This window comes from Setaria viridis, chromosome 9 (genome assembly GCF_005286985.2).
Source record: "Setaria viridis chromosome 9, Setaria_viridis_v4.0, whole genome shotgun sequence".
Lineage (NCBI taxonomy): Eukaryota > Viridiplantae > Streptophyta > Magnoliopsida > Poales > Poaceae > Setaria > Setaria viridis.
The window spans coordinates 41,429,884-41,444,204 of NC_048271.2; the positions used below are offsets into that span (position 1 = coordinate 41,429,884).

The following is a 14,321-nucleotide window of genomic DNA, read 5'->3' on the forward strand; positions in this document are numbered from 1 at the left end:
GGAGCTCTAAAGTACATTATTGTTGTATAATAGGCAGTCTCAAATATTGAGACTTAATTTTGAGATAGCTTAACAAATATCTTAGGTTGTTTTTAAATTGTCTCAGAATTATAACTCTATAATTTCCTTAATTTTTACATAGAAAAAAGGAATATTATAAGTCATATGGAAACTACAGCTCATACAGTGGAGAAGTAGTAGTCTCATAGTCCTAAAATTTAGCTTTTGAGGCAGTTGTTTTTATATGTAGCAATGTACTTATCTTTATATAAAAATTCCGATGTGTGGTAGGTGGACACGGTGACCGATGATATAGCGCACGAAATATGAGAGGATAGGATCATGGAAGAAAAAGGAGAATAAGTGCACTATCGTTCTCAAACTTGTTGGGGAAAACCTAGGTCTATGAATTTTTAACTTATATATATATATATATATATATATATATATATATATAGATCACTAAACTCTTGTTAATTGTGGTACTTAAGGTCAAAAATATCAGTAATTGGCATATCCTTGGAACAATTATATGAAGGATGATTTAAAAATGGCGTGATATGGATGCCAATCAAAGGGGTTTATAGAACTTGAATGAACCACTTAGTTAATTTTTGGACCCAAGTGTGTTAATAGTTGACGGACCTAATTGAGACCTATGAACATGTTTACGAATAGCTGATGCACTTTACTTGAATAAAAACTATTTATAGCGTTGGTTGTATAGAAGCATAAGACTATGTGATGCAACCAGTCCTATATAGGCAAGACCTTAATTAAATTATTAGACTCGCTCTAAGAATGTTTAAGTATGGCAATTGACAATAAATCTACCAAAGATGGTACTTGTTGGCTATGTTCCGTCCCTGGAACCCATAAATCTTCGACAAAAGCTAGACATAAGCCATATATAGAAACAATGATGTAACATAATTATTAAGTAGCATATGATGCAACATACGATTCATCATTACCCTATACTCCCTCCATCCCAAATTATAAGTCATTCCAAGAATCTTGGAGAGTCAAAGTATCTCAAGTTTGACCAAATTTATATGATAATATAATAACATTTATGATGTCAACTAAGTATCATTAGATTCTTCATCAATTATATTTTCATAGTATACCTATTTGATGTCATAAATCTTTATAATTTTCTCTATAATTTTGGTCAAACTTGAGATGCTTTGACTCTCCAAGATTCTTGGAATGACTTATAATTTGGAATGGAGGGAGTAGAGTTTATCACAATCCATTACAAATTAAGCTTGCCTTAACATTTAAGAATGTAAACACTGGCATTTTATTCATAGATACATCATTCCCTTTGACCTTTATTTGTGATATTTTCTGAAGAGTTACCTTTGATCCCAACAAAAAACACATTGCCACCATGATAACCTAATATAGGAATGTGAGAATCAGTACATAGCAATGTGACATTCTAATGTTACACGACTAGCCTAGCCAAGATGTGTTCCGCCTAGCTAGGCTCATCTAAAAACAAATATAAAATTTTGTAGTACATAATGATATCATATTTGGTAGAATGAAATGATAATTTTTTTTGGAAATGTACTGGTTATGTTTCTTGTATGAAAATACATTTGATAGTGGGAATATTACTATCCTCAAGATTGATATATCTCACTCACTTGCTAGATGAGGTGTTTGAGAACTTATTAAACATAAAAGTTTCCAGTGATCATTTTGTATACAAAACTAAAAGTGGCTAGTTTCTAATTGAATACTTCTCTCTTATGCATCTTGATATTGACTAGTTTAGCTTGTTGCATTTTATTGTTGGGATATTTTACACGTTCGGTGATATATACTAAGCATGATATTCTCATCAAAGATATATTTCAAGATATATTACATTCAGATTTATAAATCGGAACCTTCAATTTATAGCCATGCCATCCATTTTAGCACAATAAGATTTGGCTACATCATAGTCATAGGACATGTTAGCTATGGGCCAAGGAAAGGCTAAAATATTAGGATTTAAAAATTCAGGGGTTGTATTTATTTTAACTTTTTAATTTCGCATTATCAAAATAAAATTATATAAGGAAGATTTGGAAGTGTGTACCTTTTCTTCTCAAGGTGAATATTTATCTCTCAAAAGAATATACGATTCGGTTGTTTTCTTTAGACCATCCTAGATCAGAAGTAAGAAACTATGAGAATTACAAAATGAAAAATATGTATCAATAAATAGTATATTATGGAGGTAACACACAAAAGGGTTATAGTTAAGAACCATGAGTGTCACAATCGGTTTGTAGCCAAGTTCTTCAATAGCTTTCTTGCAACTGAATGTTCTATTAAGTGTCACATATTTAATTCTTGCCGGTGTTAACATTTGAGGTTGATGCATCCCATAGCGGCGCAGTACCTTGTATCCCCACTCTATCACATAGCTTACTGGCATGACAACAAGTGCAGGTATTCGTATTTTGACTGGCCTGCAATAACTTCTTACATGTTAGTAACACAATTTATTTTGCATGTGTATTCTTAGCTATGAGAAACATTTACTCCAATCAAACGGTAAAAATAATTCATCTTAAAACACACAATACCAATTATCATGATAAATTAAAGTCCAACAAATAAATTAAGTTACTTAATGTTATGCATAAATTATCATGATAAATTAAAGTCCAACAAATAAATTAAGTTACTTACTTAAAGTTTGAAATGAAGATAATGTTCACAACTAACCTCGTACCCAATGTATATATAAGGTGAACATTATAAAAAAGCTATAGTTATACTTTATAATAAATGAACAATATAGTATATAGATAAGATTACAGTGAACAAATGTGTGTAAGCCTTGGATATTAACCATATGTGCAGGCAAAATCCCTATACATGACGCTAGAAAACTACTTGTTTTCATCTTGAACCAACTTAAATGAAAGTGATATTGATCAGTGTAGACTTTCATTAACCATCTACATAACACCAGGGCGTGAAGGAATAAATGAATTACTGGTAGATGTGGTTTCGGCTATGAGCAACCATGTCTAAAGAGCATTATAGTAACACAACTGTAAGTTTATCAATTAATCCACTCTACTCCCCAAAACTATTTGGCTTTTCCATCTAACCTCTTGAAGGATCTTTTGTCTTACTTGATTACCACAAAACTATTAAAAATTTCATTCCATACAAGTTTAAACTGGAATCCACACTTAATAAGACATGTCACTAGAAATTAAGAAATAGAAAAAAATAGAAAAAGTATCATTAGGAGTGGACTAGTCCATCTTAAATAGTTTGGGGTGTAAAGTGCGATAAAATATTGTTAGAGGTGGTAAGGTGGACAAACATAATGTTGGTGGAGTAAGATGGATTTTTTTCCCCATGTAACATGATTATTTAAAAATTCTTATATTATAATGTATGTTGGCAAGGAAATAACTATCGTCCAAGTGATAAATGATGTTGCAAGATTTTTTTTGGGGGGAGGGGTAGAATAAATTTTCCATATACACACTAGGATATGGCACCGGTACAGACTCCCAGTAATTATTATATTTTGTTGGAATGGAAATTTGACAAGAGGGTTATTATTCATTCCACGTGTCTAAAACATTAAGAAAACACTAGTGTAGTTCATTATTTTGCACATCCCAAAAATTAGTGCATGGAACAAGATATAGGATTGTTGACAATTGGATAGAAGATTTTTGCTCATCGGGGCATCTAATAGAGTAAAACAACACATGGGTACATGCAAAATGCAATGTAGAAAAATTAAATGCATGATGCGGTTAATCAAACCCGACCCCTAACGAAGCAATTTTGGGTGCACATGGAATGTTTAATCTAGAAAGAAGATCAAATAATCTTAAGATATAAAGTGCACCCATAGAACATAAGATCACCTTTTGTATCCAAGTTCTTCAGAAACCATATATATGAAGTCCCACATATTTATTGGCTCCATATTAGTCACAAAGTATGCCTAGAAATTTTAAATATGTAACATAATTTATATAGAAAAGGGAAAAGTCCATTTCCACCCTTTAACTAGCACAATAGTCTGATTTTTAGCCTTGAACTACAAACCAGATGCCGAAGGCCATTCAATTGTTAAAACTGGATAAAATTTGGTCCTTTGGGATGTTTACAAGGTGTTATTTTCAAAAAAAATGGTTTAATCTAAAAACATCATAACTGATTCTTTAAAATCATAAAAATATGAAAAAGGTACCAATGTTTTTCTAAAAATGTGTCATATATGTTGGTTTCCTATTTGGAGTTATTTGGATCTTATTTGTTCCCATTCTGAATAGATCAAATAATAAACAAAGAACATGAATAAATTATATCCAAATAGAGTGCCAACATAGATATTACATTTTTAGAAAAAAACAAATGGAAATGGATTATCTGTGAATTTCTATAGATTAAATCTAGGCTCTTTTTAATTTCAAAGAAATGGAAAATCGCCTTTTAGATCGCCCATAAAGGACCAAATTTACCCAATTTCAACAGTTGGATGGCCCTCAGTAATACCCCCATCCCAATGTACCGTAGTAATAGTAGTAGTGGAAGTTGTTGGCTCATGTGGCTTAGTTGTGGTTGTAGTTGGCGGGTTTAGTACCATCTTCGAAGTTTAGGGGGTGAGAGCCAGCTTATAATCCTTCCGTTCCAAACATAGCACTTCTAGATTAACCCTTTACATGAAGCAATGATGAACGTGTAAGAGAGATGTTACGCGTATGCCTATTCCACATGAGGAACTGGGCTGTAAGCAAATTTTGAAGGTTTGGAGGTTGAAGATTTATAGTTGAAGGTTGAAAGTCAGACTTTTGTGATAGTTTGGCGGGTGTAATCCAGATTTTTCACTATAGAAAATCATAATTTGTTGTTTAAGAGTAAAAGCATACTTTCCCTCCACTTGTCTCTGCACCCTCTTCGGTAGAAAGAGTCTTCTCAGCACAGAGGTGAGCATGCACCACATTTTCAACATATACAAAATCATCACAATTCTTTCCATCACCAATAATGAACTGCAATATTATAGAGTCATATATATATCACATATGTAGATGATCCTAGTACTTTCTATTTGTACACAAGAATTAATTGTATAACAACAAATATAACATAGTTTTTGTCAACAGTCTGGCCATGGAACAAATACGAACATTTGATCAAACTTTAAATTTAGTTTTGTTTATCTTTAGCAATGCCATGGTAACACATGATTTGCAAGTGTAAAGGATGTCGTAGACATGAACAATAGTTCAGATTAGGCAGTTTTCCTTGGAAAATATGGTTTATAGAGTGTATGGAATAAAAATGGCAAGAAGAAATTTTTATACTATCTTACATATTTATTTTTATAGTAATGCTAGTATCAAAGTGCATCCAGAAAAAGATCATCTACTTTTGGATTTCTTATACTATATATTTTAATCTATTTAGTTGTGTTGCATTAATTTTTCCTGATTTCCACCACACTTATGCTATGATATATGCCGGATATTGAAACCATCATTATGCCGTGTTTCTCCACATAATATTGTTCCTATACATATCATGCCTACATATATGTTGAGTATGTTTACAACTAGCATAACAATTTGGTAAATGCTTATTATTACTCTTTTCCATGTCAGTGCTATAATATTAAGCAATGTCATACACTTCCTTACTTGTGTTCTTCCATATCGGTCCATGGTTGGCATTATGATGTCACCATGACCAAAAATAGACCCAGGACGAATGCAGCAAGTTAGAAGTTCTCTTATGCCGTTGTTCTCCATGACTAGCTTCTCTGCTTCAGCCTTGGTTTGTGCATATGCATCAGGAAACAGTCATTCGCAAAGCATATATTTAGGAAAATAGGTTTGGACTCTACCATAATTTTTTGCGTGGTAGACAAATTCCAGTAGCAAATTATATACAGGGCCGTATGCTGAAAACCTATACACCAGTTGGCATTTTCTCATCTTGTGAGCATTTGGTTTGAAAGAAGAAAATACATGAACTGGATATGTTGTATTGAAGAGTCTTATTCAATGATTATTCTTAGGAAGAAGTCCATTTTACTATCTCAAGTATTCTGAGGAAATGCCATGTCTTATATACACCAGTTCTATTGGTAGACAAATTCCATTTTACTTAAGAGACAGAGATGTGCCAGAGTGCAGTGACAAGAGATCCATGGAGGAGATGAGCAAATGGCACACTTCAACTACCGTCCCGTCCTCAACCACTACATAGCACGGCCATCGACGTTCAGAGATTCAACCCCCAACACCACCGCCCCCCCCTCCCCCCGCGGGCACAGGGAGAAGCACTCGTAGGCACCAACTGCCAAGGCTCTTTCGGTCTTTCCTAGGTGGCGTGATCCATGGCTCTGTACATGTCCTGAATCACCAGCACTCTCACTCCTCCGGCAAGGTAGTCATTTATGTCAGATGTGCAAGTGTCCATCACTGCTGGCGAAACCATTCCCAGGATAGCTTTTTAGAAAATGTTAATGGTAACCCAAGATTAGGGAAGAGAGGGGGATCAAGTGAACTTAATAAAATGCTTTTAAGCTTCCTAGCATACTTTGAGGTAGTAAAGTTGACATCTCCCTTTGCTTGAGAATGAAGTACACCTGACTAATTGAGCAGTCAACATCTAAGATGTATAGAATGGTGTTTCCAATTAATTTTGTGATCCGACCTTATCTGGGTATGGCATTGATTCATTTACGTTGAAAAGCCCATGAACTCCGTCAAATACAACAACACTAGAACTGGTGTGTATAAGCCTTTTCACCTTGCAGATCTTACAAGCATCAATCACATTCTTTGTTCCTGTCCATGTAGCATAAAAGGCAAAAGCAAATAAGTGAATATAACCCAAGTTATGCAAGAAAAAAAGCATGACATTAGTCTACGCTTACTAACCCTCTACGTTGACCTTATAATGAAGTTGCAAATCGTTCTTGGCAGGATCTGCAGCAGCTGTGTGGAAAACAACATCTACCCCTTCAAAAGCTGCAAACACAAGAGAAAACCAATTAAACATTAAATAGACACAAACTGGATCATGTTGTCTCGCTCTAACAGAAGGGCATAGAAATTGTCAGTTTTTTTTAAAGGAACCAGGCAGGATAGATGCAATTTTTTAAAAAAATTGTCAGTTATGTTATCGGTTGCTAATATGTTTTGTGGTACTCTCCCCATTTCAAATTGTAGGTCGGTTTGGCTTTTCTAACCTCATATACATCTAGACATACACTATATTTAGATGCATAGAAAAACTATGCACTAGAAAAGCTAAAATGACATACAATTTGGAACCAAAATGACATACAATTTGGAATGGATAGTAATTTAGTTCAAGTCCAATCCAGAAGGTTATTACTAACGATCATGACTATATAGGCAAGAGAGCCTACAGAGAAACTCTTCTTTATCATGATGCATGCACCTTCAATAAGCTGGTCTACGTTGCAGATATCAGCCCGGGCATAGACCGCGCGCCCGTCGCGGAGGGCATCGGAGAGGAGTGCCTCCACCTCGCCGGGGCCGAGCACGATGGCGGGGGCGAGGTCAGTGACCCGCACGCGCCATTTTCCTGAGCGAAGTAGCGCGGCCACCAGGTGCCTCGCCATAAACCCTCGGCCTCCGGTCACAGCGCACCACCTGGCCTCTGGTTCTGGGTGGCCATCACAGCTGCCATCAGGTTGCTGCGAGCCCATTATTGTGGCTATAGAACGCGGACGCTCTCTCTATAGCTAGCTTTATGTGCCCAGCCGGGGTTTAGCCCTTGCACATTTCTTTATAGGCCTGACTCTTGCGTAAGGCCGTTGGTTAATGAATTGATCCCAAATCAGCCAAGTCGCTACCCTACACATAATGCGGACCTTGGCACCAATGACGACGTTAAACTGTAATATACAAGGACCACCTTGTCTCTGATGCAGCTCCTAATTAAGAGTCGGCAGCCCTTGCTATGACCTCCCTTATTCACCTTTTTCTTTTGAGTTTTAATTCTTCACCATTTTTACTTGCGTCTGGCAGATGAAAGCTCTCTTTGGAAGTGAAAGGAAACTGAAGAATATTGTAAGATTTGACCCCTCTTGAACTTCGTAAGGCCAATCTTTCCAATAAGGAATTTTACATTGGCGTTTCTAATAAGAGTGCCACATGTGCATAAGAGCATTTCATTGATTCTTGAAATAATAGTCCTTCCAATGTATTTTTTTCATTTAAGTTGTTTCATGTGCAACACAAAATAAGAGAGTATTTGTGTTGAAAGCGGTGGACATGTACTTTCCTTGTATATAAATATTTTCTTCTCTCTTCATTATTTTACACCCTCATGAAAAATGCTGACATAGCACTGTATTTTTAAGGAAAATGAAATATGCATTTGGATAAAACCTTTTCCTTCCAACACACGCGAATGGGAGTGAAAAATGAAGTGATTTTTCCTTCAATTTCCATCCTATTGACGCTCACTATTGACACACTTTTACCCCTATTTATCTTTCAATAATGATATAAATTTAATACCTAAACTATTAATTACACCTAATAAACCAGTCATTTTCACATATGCAACATATTTTGGAGGATGTTCTGTTTTTGCAGGGAATTGGACCTAAAAGTATATTTTTGGATAAAGCACTGAATGAGCATCGAACCAAGCGAAGACGGAGGCTAATGGGCCCAGGAAGGGCCTAGGCATCGACCTAGAGGAGCCCAGGCCGATCGGCCTAGGGTCTTCTGGAGCCTTCCGACGCCCATCTTTGGCAAGCAATCCTCCGATATGAGTTAAGAGCTAAGTTTGTGAAGATATGGTAAGGATCACTTCAGGATCAAAGAGGAATCAAAGAAGATCAAGCAAAGATTTGGAAAATCATTGAAGATCAATCTCATCCTGAAGCAACCGACGTGCCACGCCCACATGCAAGTGAAAATAGGACTTCAAAGAACCAGGGGAGACTTGGAGATGAAGCAGGACGCGAAGGGGCTAAAAGGAACCCAGGCCGATCGGCCTGGGGTTTCCTTCGCTCCCTCGCCTTCCAGTTTTTGCCACGCGCTCTCTGAACTATAAATACCCCAAAAAATCCACCGAGCCCTATATCCAAGATGACATACTCAATGTGAAGCAGCAGAGAAGCAGAAGAAGCTTGAGGGACACCTCTCCAGAGAGCTGAGGGCCGTGCAGTTGTCGGGGGCTAGCGTAGGCGAACTTCTGCCGGCATGATCATCCTGCGAGGAAGATCACGCTGGAGTTCTGGAGGTAGAAGTTATCAAGATCAAGGTAGGATTCCAGTGGTGATCTTGTGATGTACAATCATTCGTGGTGAAATAATAGATGTGTTTATGTTATTAGCAATCTAAGTATCTCCTTTGATGGTTTTATGCTTTATCAAGTTTGATTGCTTTTCAATCTATGAATCAATGATAGATTGCCTAGGGTGTTCTTGTGGTCGTGGTGATCAGATTTGCATGTCTAATCTACCGATGAGTATGACATGTTCTTATGATCATGCCTTTAACCTGCTTGCGCTGATAGAGGTGATCGTGACAGGATCTTTCTTGTGTAAGGTGGAGGGTTTCGGGATTTGAACCGGAGGTGTAAATTTAAAGATGCTTTTTTACTAAGATCGTTGCTTTGCTATCCATGCTCAGAATTACGACATATGCAGTCTAGGTTGCTCTAGATTGGTTACCTTTGCTCTATCTGTTATCTGTCTGTATATACTTAGTAGATTGGATCTGAATCTCTCATAAATGCCAAGTTAATACTAATAATGCTAGTTGAAATAGATCTTATGCTATAAGTTCTCCGTACGCTTGCGGTTTACTGCTAACAGCCGTTAACACATCCCTCCTAGTATGTTTGGATCATATTGTGTTTCCGAAGATGATTTTCGGTTGATTAGGTTCTGCCCATCAAGTTTCGAGTCATACACTGTGCTCATATTTTTCTGAATTTATTACATAAATCAACGACACAAATATCCTAAAGCGACGTTACAAGACTGCGAGGGACACATGCGCCTCGTACTCATCGTCGTGCGCAGCCTCATCTACGGTTGCACCGTCCACTTTATGCTCCGCATGTATGACGGCGGCATCGATCGCAACTGCTCGACAACTAACAGAATGAATCGGTGTACTAATTACGACCACGTAACGCTAGCGCAGTATGGTTCCATATCATCTATGCGTGAATAACATCTGGTTGGGTGTCATGTCGATCTCAACAGCATAAACTGATATCGACAAGATTCTGCATATATGCTGAAATGTCTGGCATGCATGTGTCACGCCTCTGCTGCTTGAGGTTATAGAAATTCAGCAGAATGACCTCAAATAACACGCGCGGTTATGTGACATTCAGTATAACCTCATTGGCTAGGATACAGTTTTAGAGAAACAGGAAAAACAAACAAGATTGAAAAGACAAGGGGGGCCATATTTACATGAAAAACTATGGTGGTGGGGAAAAACAATGAACTATGGCCATAACAATTACATGAGAGCTCTAAAGCAGAAGTTTGCTTACCTACCACGCCAGCACACCTGCCTAATAAAGGAAATTATCTCGTACTTCAAAATACAAGTCGTTTTAGTTTTATCGTAAATGAAACTTTTCTAATTTATTCAAGTTTGTAGAAAAATGCAACATCTACAACGTAAAATTAGTTTCGTTAATCTATCTTAAAATATGCCTTATTAGTGTATTTATTTGATATTATAGATTTTAATATTTCTATAAATTTAGTGAAAATTATATAAATTTGATTTAGAAGGAACCTAAACGATCTAATGTTCTGACCAGATACTATAAGGGGAAAAAAAGGCTAGTCCGATTTTGGCCCGTCCAGATAGCCCAGTCGTCTATTGTACTATGTAGTAGGCTTGGGCAGCATTTACGCTGCACAAAAAATTAAGCTCTGACAGAAATTTCATTGAAGAATCATGAACAGCCCAAATTCCTGCAACGCCCCATATCTCCTGCTGTATGGGCCCTTCCCCTTCTATCTTTCTGGCCCAGTTCGTCAGGCCCATAGGCAACATGCCCCTTGGGCCTTCGCCGGGGACCTGGGGTCTTCTTCCCCAACTCAGACGACGCACGGGCGCACGTCGCAGGCAACCAACGCTGCGGCTGGCCGGCTGCGCTTGGGGTTCTCGCTACTAGCCGTAGGTGTGACCGCCTTTGAACCCATCCATCAGGGATTGGATTGATTTCTTCCTCCGTTGGTGAGTTACCCTCGGACTGGTTGTTCACGAGTTGGCTTTGTTGGTTGAGTATTTGCTTGGTGCCGTGTATCCTACTCATCTGCTCCATCCATACACCGTCTCGGAGTAGGTTCTTGGGCTCGCGCGCGCGATGGATGAGTGGATTCGGCAAGCAGAGGCCTGGGTAGGCCAAGCGGAGAGCTGGATCCGTCAGCAACCCCCGGAACAGATCTACGTCGCCGCTGTGGTGGTTGCCGTCACAATCCTGGTCCTTATTGCAGGTGTCGTAGCGAACCTAAAGTTCTTGTTACCCTGCATTGTGTGTCCTCGGTTCAGGAGTCTTTAGTTGCTGCGTTCAGTTGGTGTAACGCACGATGCCCCAAAGAACATCCGGAAGGTGGCATTGAAATGAAATAGATGTGTTTCAGTTAACCGCTTGGGTGCAGCTCAATTTCTTCCTTCCTTGCTGGAAAGAGTAGAATTGTATATTGTGGTAGGTTGACCTTTTCTATTTGCCGTAGATGTTTGCAAAGTTAGCTGCAGCATGATGTGACAAGGTTCATAGGCAATTGAAGTGTAACTATGACCATGCCCTGTATCTTGCGGTTAACCATTCTGGACAATGAAGAAGAGATTATAATCTGTGCAACTTAGCAACTAAGGCTAGGAAAGCAATCCATAGTGGCCATTTAATTAGTCAAGAAACAACACAATTTTTGGTATGTATGCGTGCACTAGCCCTTCTGTGGAGGGTGTGAATGTTTATTAGTTTTGTAAGTATGATTGTGCTCGCAAAGGGAGGGAGCGGGCAGTAGAAATTTTCAGTTTTGGTGTATACCTTTTGGTTTCATTATGTCACAAGCCACCCGTGTAGTTGTGAAGTGCTATTGATTGAACTAACAGAACTTGAGCCCATGGTTTTGTTAATATGGGCAGGTGTGGCATAGAAAATTTTAATGCTCTTAGATGATATAGAATTTACAGGTTCTTAAACATTAAGTTATATGATGATGGCATGTATGGCGTCATGAAAAGAGGGTATTTGCTTAGAGATAAAATTTTTAAAGTATATGTGAAGTGTCCCCATGTATATTTTGTAAGCCTGTTACATTACTTGTTAAGATTTCTGCTTTTGTATAAGCAATACGTTTGCTTTTTTTTTCCCTCAGCTTCTTGTCTGAAATCTTCGAAACCGAACACCATAGTGCTATCTGGGCTCAGCAGCAGTGGCAAAACTACTCTTTTCTACCAGGTAATTGCCCTTTTTTGGCTCTGTGGTGTTTGGGGTCTTGCAAGCAAAGAACAATGAAGTATATCTAATTTGCAAAAATGATGCCATCCAAGTCCCATTTCATGCATTACAGTTCAATAGAATAGGGAATGGACTTTCAAAAAAAAAAAAAGAATAGGCTATGGCCTCCTAGCTGGACTTCAGTTCTGATTGTTATGGTGATTGGATTTGGTTTGGCTGAATATGATCCTATCTGAGGACTTAACCATTAAAAAACAGAAATGTCTGTTTTTCTTCCTTTTAGTTCAGATTTATTTTGGGCTGTACCAATGTAAGAGTAGTAGGGTACCATGTTCTGTTTCCATGCAAATTTTGACATTATCTTCCTGTCAGCTTCGGGATGGATCATCACATCAAGGAACTCTGACTTCAATGGAAGAAAACAATGATGAATTTGTGCTGAACTCAGAGAAGGAAAGAGTAAGGAAATTTTTAAAGCTATAATTTTTTCTGACATCTTGATGTGAAAGTGTGAAATAAATGGCTGCACTTTTAACCCTTTTTATACACAAACTTGTACTTACTAACAGCAACTCTTGTCCTTCGAGCAGAAAGGAAAAGTGAGACCTGTGCATATTGTTGATGTCCCCGGTCATGCAAGGCTCAAACCCAAGCTCGATGAAGTGCTGCCTAAAGCAGCTGGGATTGTTTTTGTTGTTGACGCTCAGGACTTCTTGTCTAGCATGCAAGCTGCTGCAGAGTAAGGATTCTGTTTGTAGTGAAAAGAATCATTGGTGTTTATTTAGCTGTTTTCTTCCCTTCAATTGCATGCTCAATTGAAATTAGCATTGTGACTAGGAGCATGATGTCAAAACATTTCATAAATGGCTGTATCATATCCTATCAATTTCTTAACAAAGCTGGTATTGTGGTACCATATCATGGTTTTTGTCGCAGGTACCTGTATGACACTCTAACGAAGGCCTCTGTAGTGAAGAAAAAGGTTCCTGTGCTAATATTCTGCAACAAGACAGATAAAGTTACAGCTCACTCAAAGGAATTCATCAAGAAGCAGTTGGAAAAAGAGATGTATGAACTACTTCCAACATTTAACTCACTAGCATTGTTATAATGCATCAAAGTGTGTCATTTAACAAAATGCTATGATAATGTGCTTCTGCCTAGATTTTATCTGCACCTTCGATTCGTCCAATCATTTTTTTCGTATTTGTCCCCTGCAAATAATAGAGTTATTTATATATTCTGTTTTTTCATGACCGTAAACACCTGTAAGGGTGGTTGCCAGAACCATGTGGACTAAGGTGAAGTGAAATCTATGGTTCACGAGGATTCTAACATGTGCCGATTTCTCCCATGTTGTAGAAACAAGCTTCGGGAATCAAGGAACGCCATATCATCAGCTGACATCTCTGATGAAGTCAAGCTTGGGGTACCCGGAGAGGCCTTTAACTTCAGTCAATGCCAGAACAAGGTGACAGTTGCTGAAGGTGCTGGTTTGACTGGTAATGTTTCGGCTGTTGAGCAATTCATTCGCGAATATGTGAAGGCCTAGTAGACTCATTGGATCATTTATCTGAGCTGTGAATGATTCACCTGATGGCAAGACACCTTCATAGGTTCTGCTGACCATGTTGGGTCCAGTACATTTTGCGTTGATTCTGCTGACCTTGTTAGTGGCATTACATTTTTCTTGCATTGCTAACTCGTGATGAGCGTTGGATATGCAAATATAGCCTTTTAAAGAACTATCGCTGATTATGTCTGTGCTGTGTTTGTTCCCAGTTTTGATCTTTGGCTGCCTAATGTGGAAAACATAGTGCAGAGCGCTGTCACCCTTGCAC

The 14,321-nt window shown here is 38.0% G+C and overlaps 2 protein-coding genes across 4 annotated transcripts; one reads left to right on the plus strand and one right to left on the minus strand.

Annotated features, from left to right (window-relative positions):
- Nucleotides 1-1,258: 1,258 nt before the first annotated feature.
- Nucleotides 1,259-7,784, minus strand: LOC117836785 (3beta-hydroxysteroid-dehydrogenase/decarboxylase). Of its 3 annotated transcripts, none has more exons than XM_034716282.2 (9): nucleotides 7,459-7,784; nucleotides 6,933-7,022; nucleotides 6,802-6,839; nucleotides 5,685-5,816; nucleotides 4,914-5,036; nucleotides 3,906-3,985; nucleotides 2,270-2,474; nucleotides 2,099-2,167; nucleotides 1,259-1,404 (listed from the first exon to the last, which is right to left on the minus strand). In XM_034716282.2, the coding sequence occupies exons 1-8, from the start codon at nucleotides 7,727-7,729 to the stop codon at nucleotides 2,108-2,110; spliced, it is 999 nt and encodes a 332-aa protein (XP_034572173.1). In that variant the 5' UTR covers nucleotides 7,730-7,784; the 3' UTR covers nucleotides 1,259-1,404; nucleotides 2,099-2,107. The 3 variants fall into 3 exon arrangements, with proteins under 3 accessions (XP_034572173.1, XP_072147209.1, XP_034572170.1); XM_072291108.1 differs by having other exon boundaries at nucleotides 5,685-5,844; nucleotides 6,707-6,839; XM_034716279.2 differs by having other exon boundaries at nucleotides 6,706-6,839.
- A 3,306-nt stretch (nucleotides 7,785-11,090) lies between these two features.
- LOC117839090 (uncharacterized) lies at nucleotides 11,091-14,242 on the plus strand. The gene is made up of 7 exons (XM_034719338.2): nucleotides 11,091-11,249; nucleotides 11,359-11,509; nucleotides 12,398-12,480; nucleotides 12,853-12,939; nucleotides 13,071-13,219; nucleotides 13,417-13,548; nucleotides 13,843-14,242. The coding sequence occupies exons 2-7, from the start codon at nucleotides 11,380-11,382 to the stop codon at nucleotides 14,030-14,032; spliced, it is 771 nt and encodes a 256-aa protein (XP_034575229.1). The 5' UTR covers nucleotides 11,091-11,249; nucleotides 11,359-11,379; the 3' UTR covers nucleotides 14,033-14,242.
- The last annotated feature ends 79 nt before the right edge of the window (nucleotides 14,243-14,321 follow it).

Coding starts and splice junctions, on each gene's coding strand:
- LOC117839090 (XM_034719338.2), top strand. CDS start 11,380: ATGGATGAGTGGATTCGGCAAGCAGAGGCCTGGGTAGGCCAAGCGGAG. Junction 11,510..12,397: donor AATCCTGGTCCTTATTGCAG/GTGTCGTAGCGA, acceptor TTTTTCCCTCAG/CTTCTTGTCTGAAATCTTCG. Junction 12,481..12,852: donor AAACTACTCTTTTCTACCAG/GTAATTGCCCTT, acceptor TCTTCCTGTCAG/CTTCGGGATGGATCATCACA.
- LOC117836785 (XM_072291108.1), bottom strand. CDS start 7,729: ATGGGCTCGCAGCAACCTGATGGCAGCTGTGATGGCCACCCAGAACCA. Junction 5,037..5,684: donor ACCGATATGGAAGAACACAA/GTAAGGAAGTGT, acceptor ATAATATTGCAG/TTCATTATTGGTGATGGAAA. Junction 2,475..3,905: donor GAAGAACTTGGATACAAAAG/GTGATCTTATGT, acceptor AAGTTATTGCAG/GCCAGTCAAAATACGAATAC.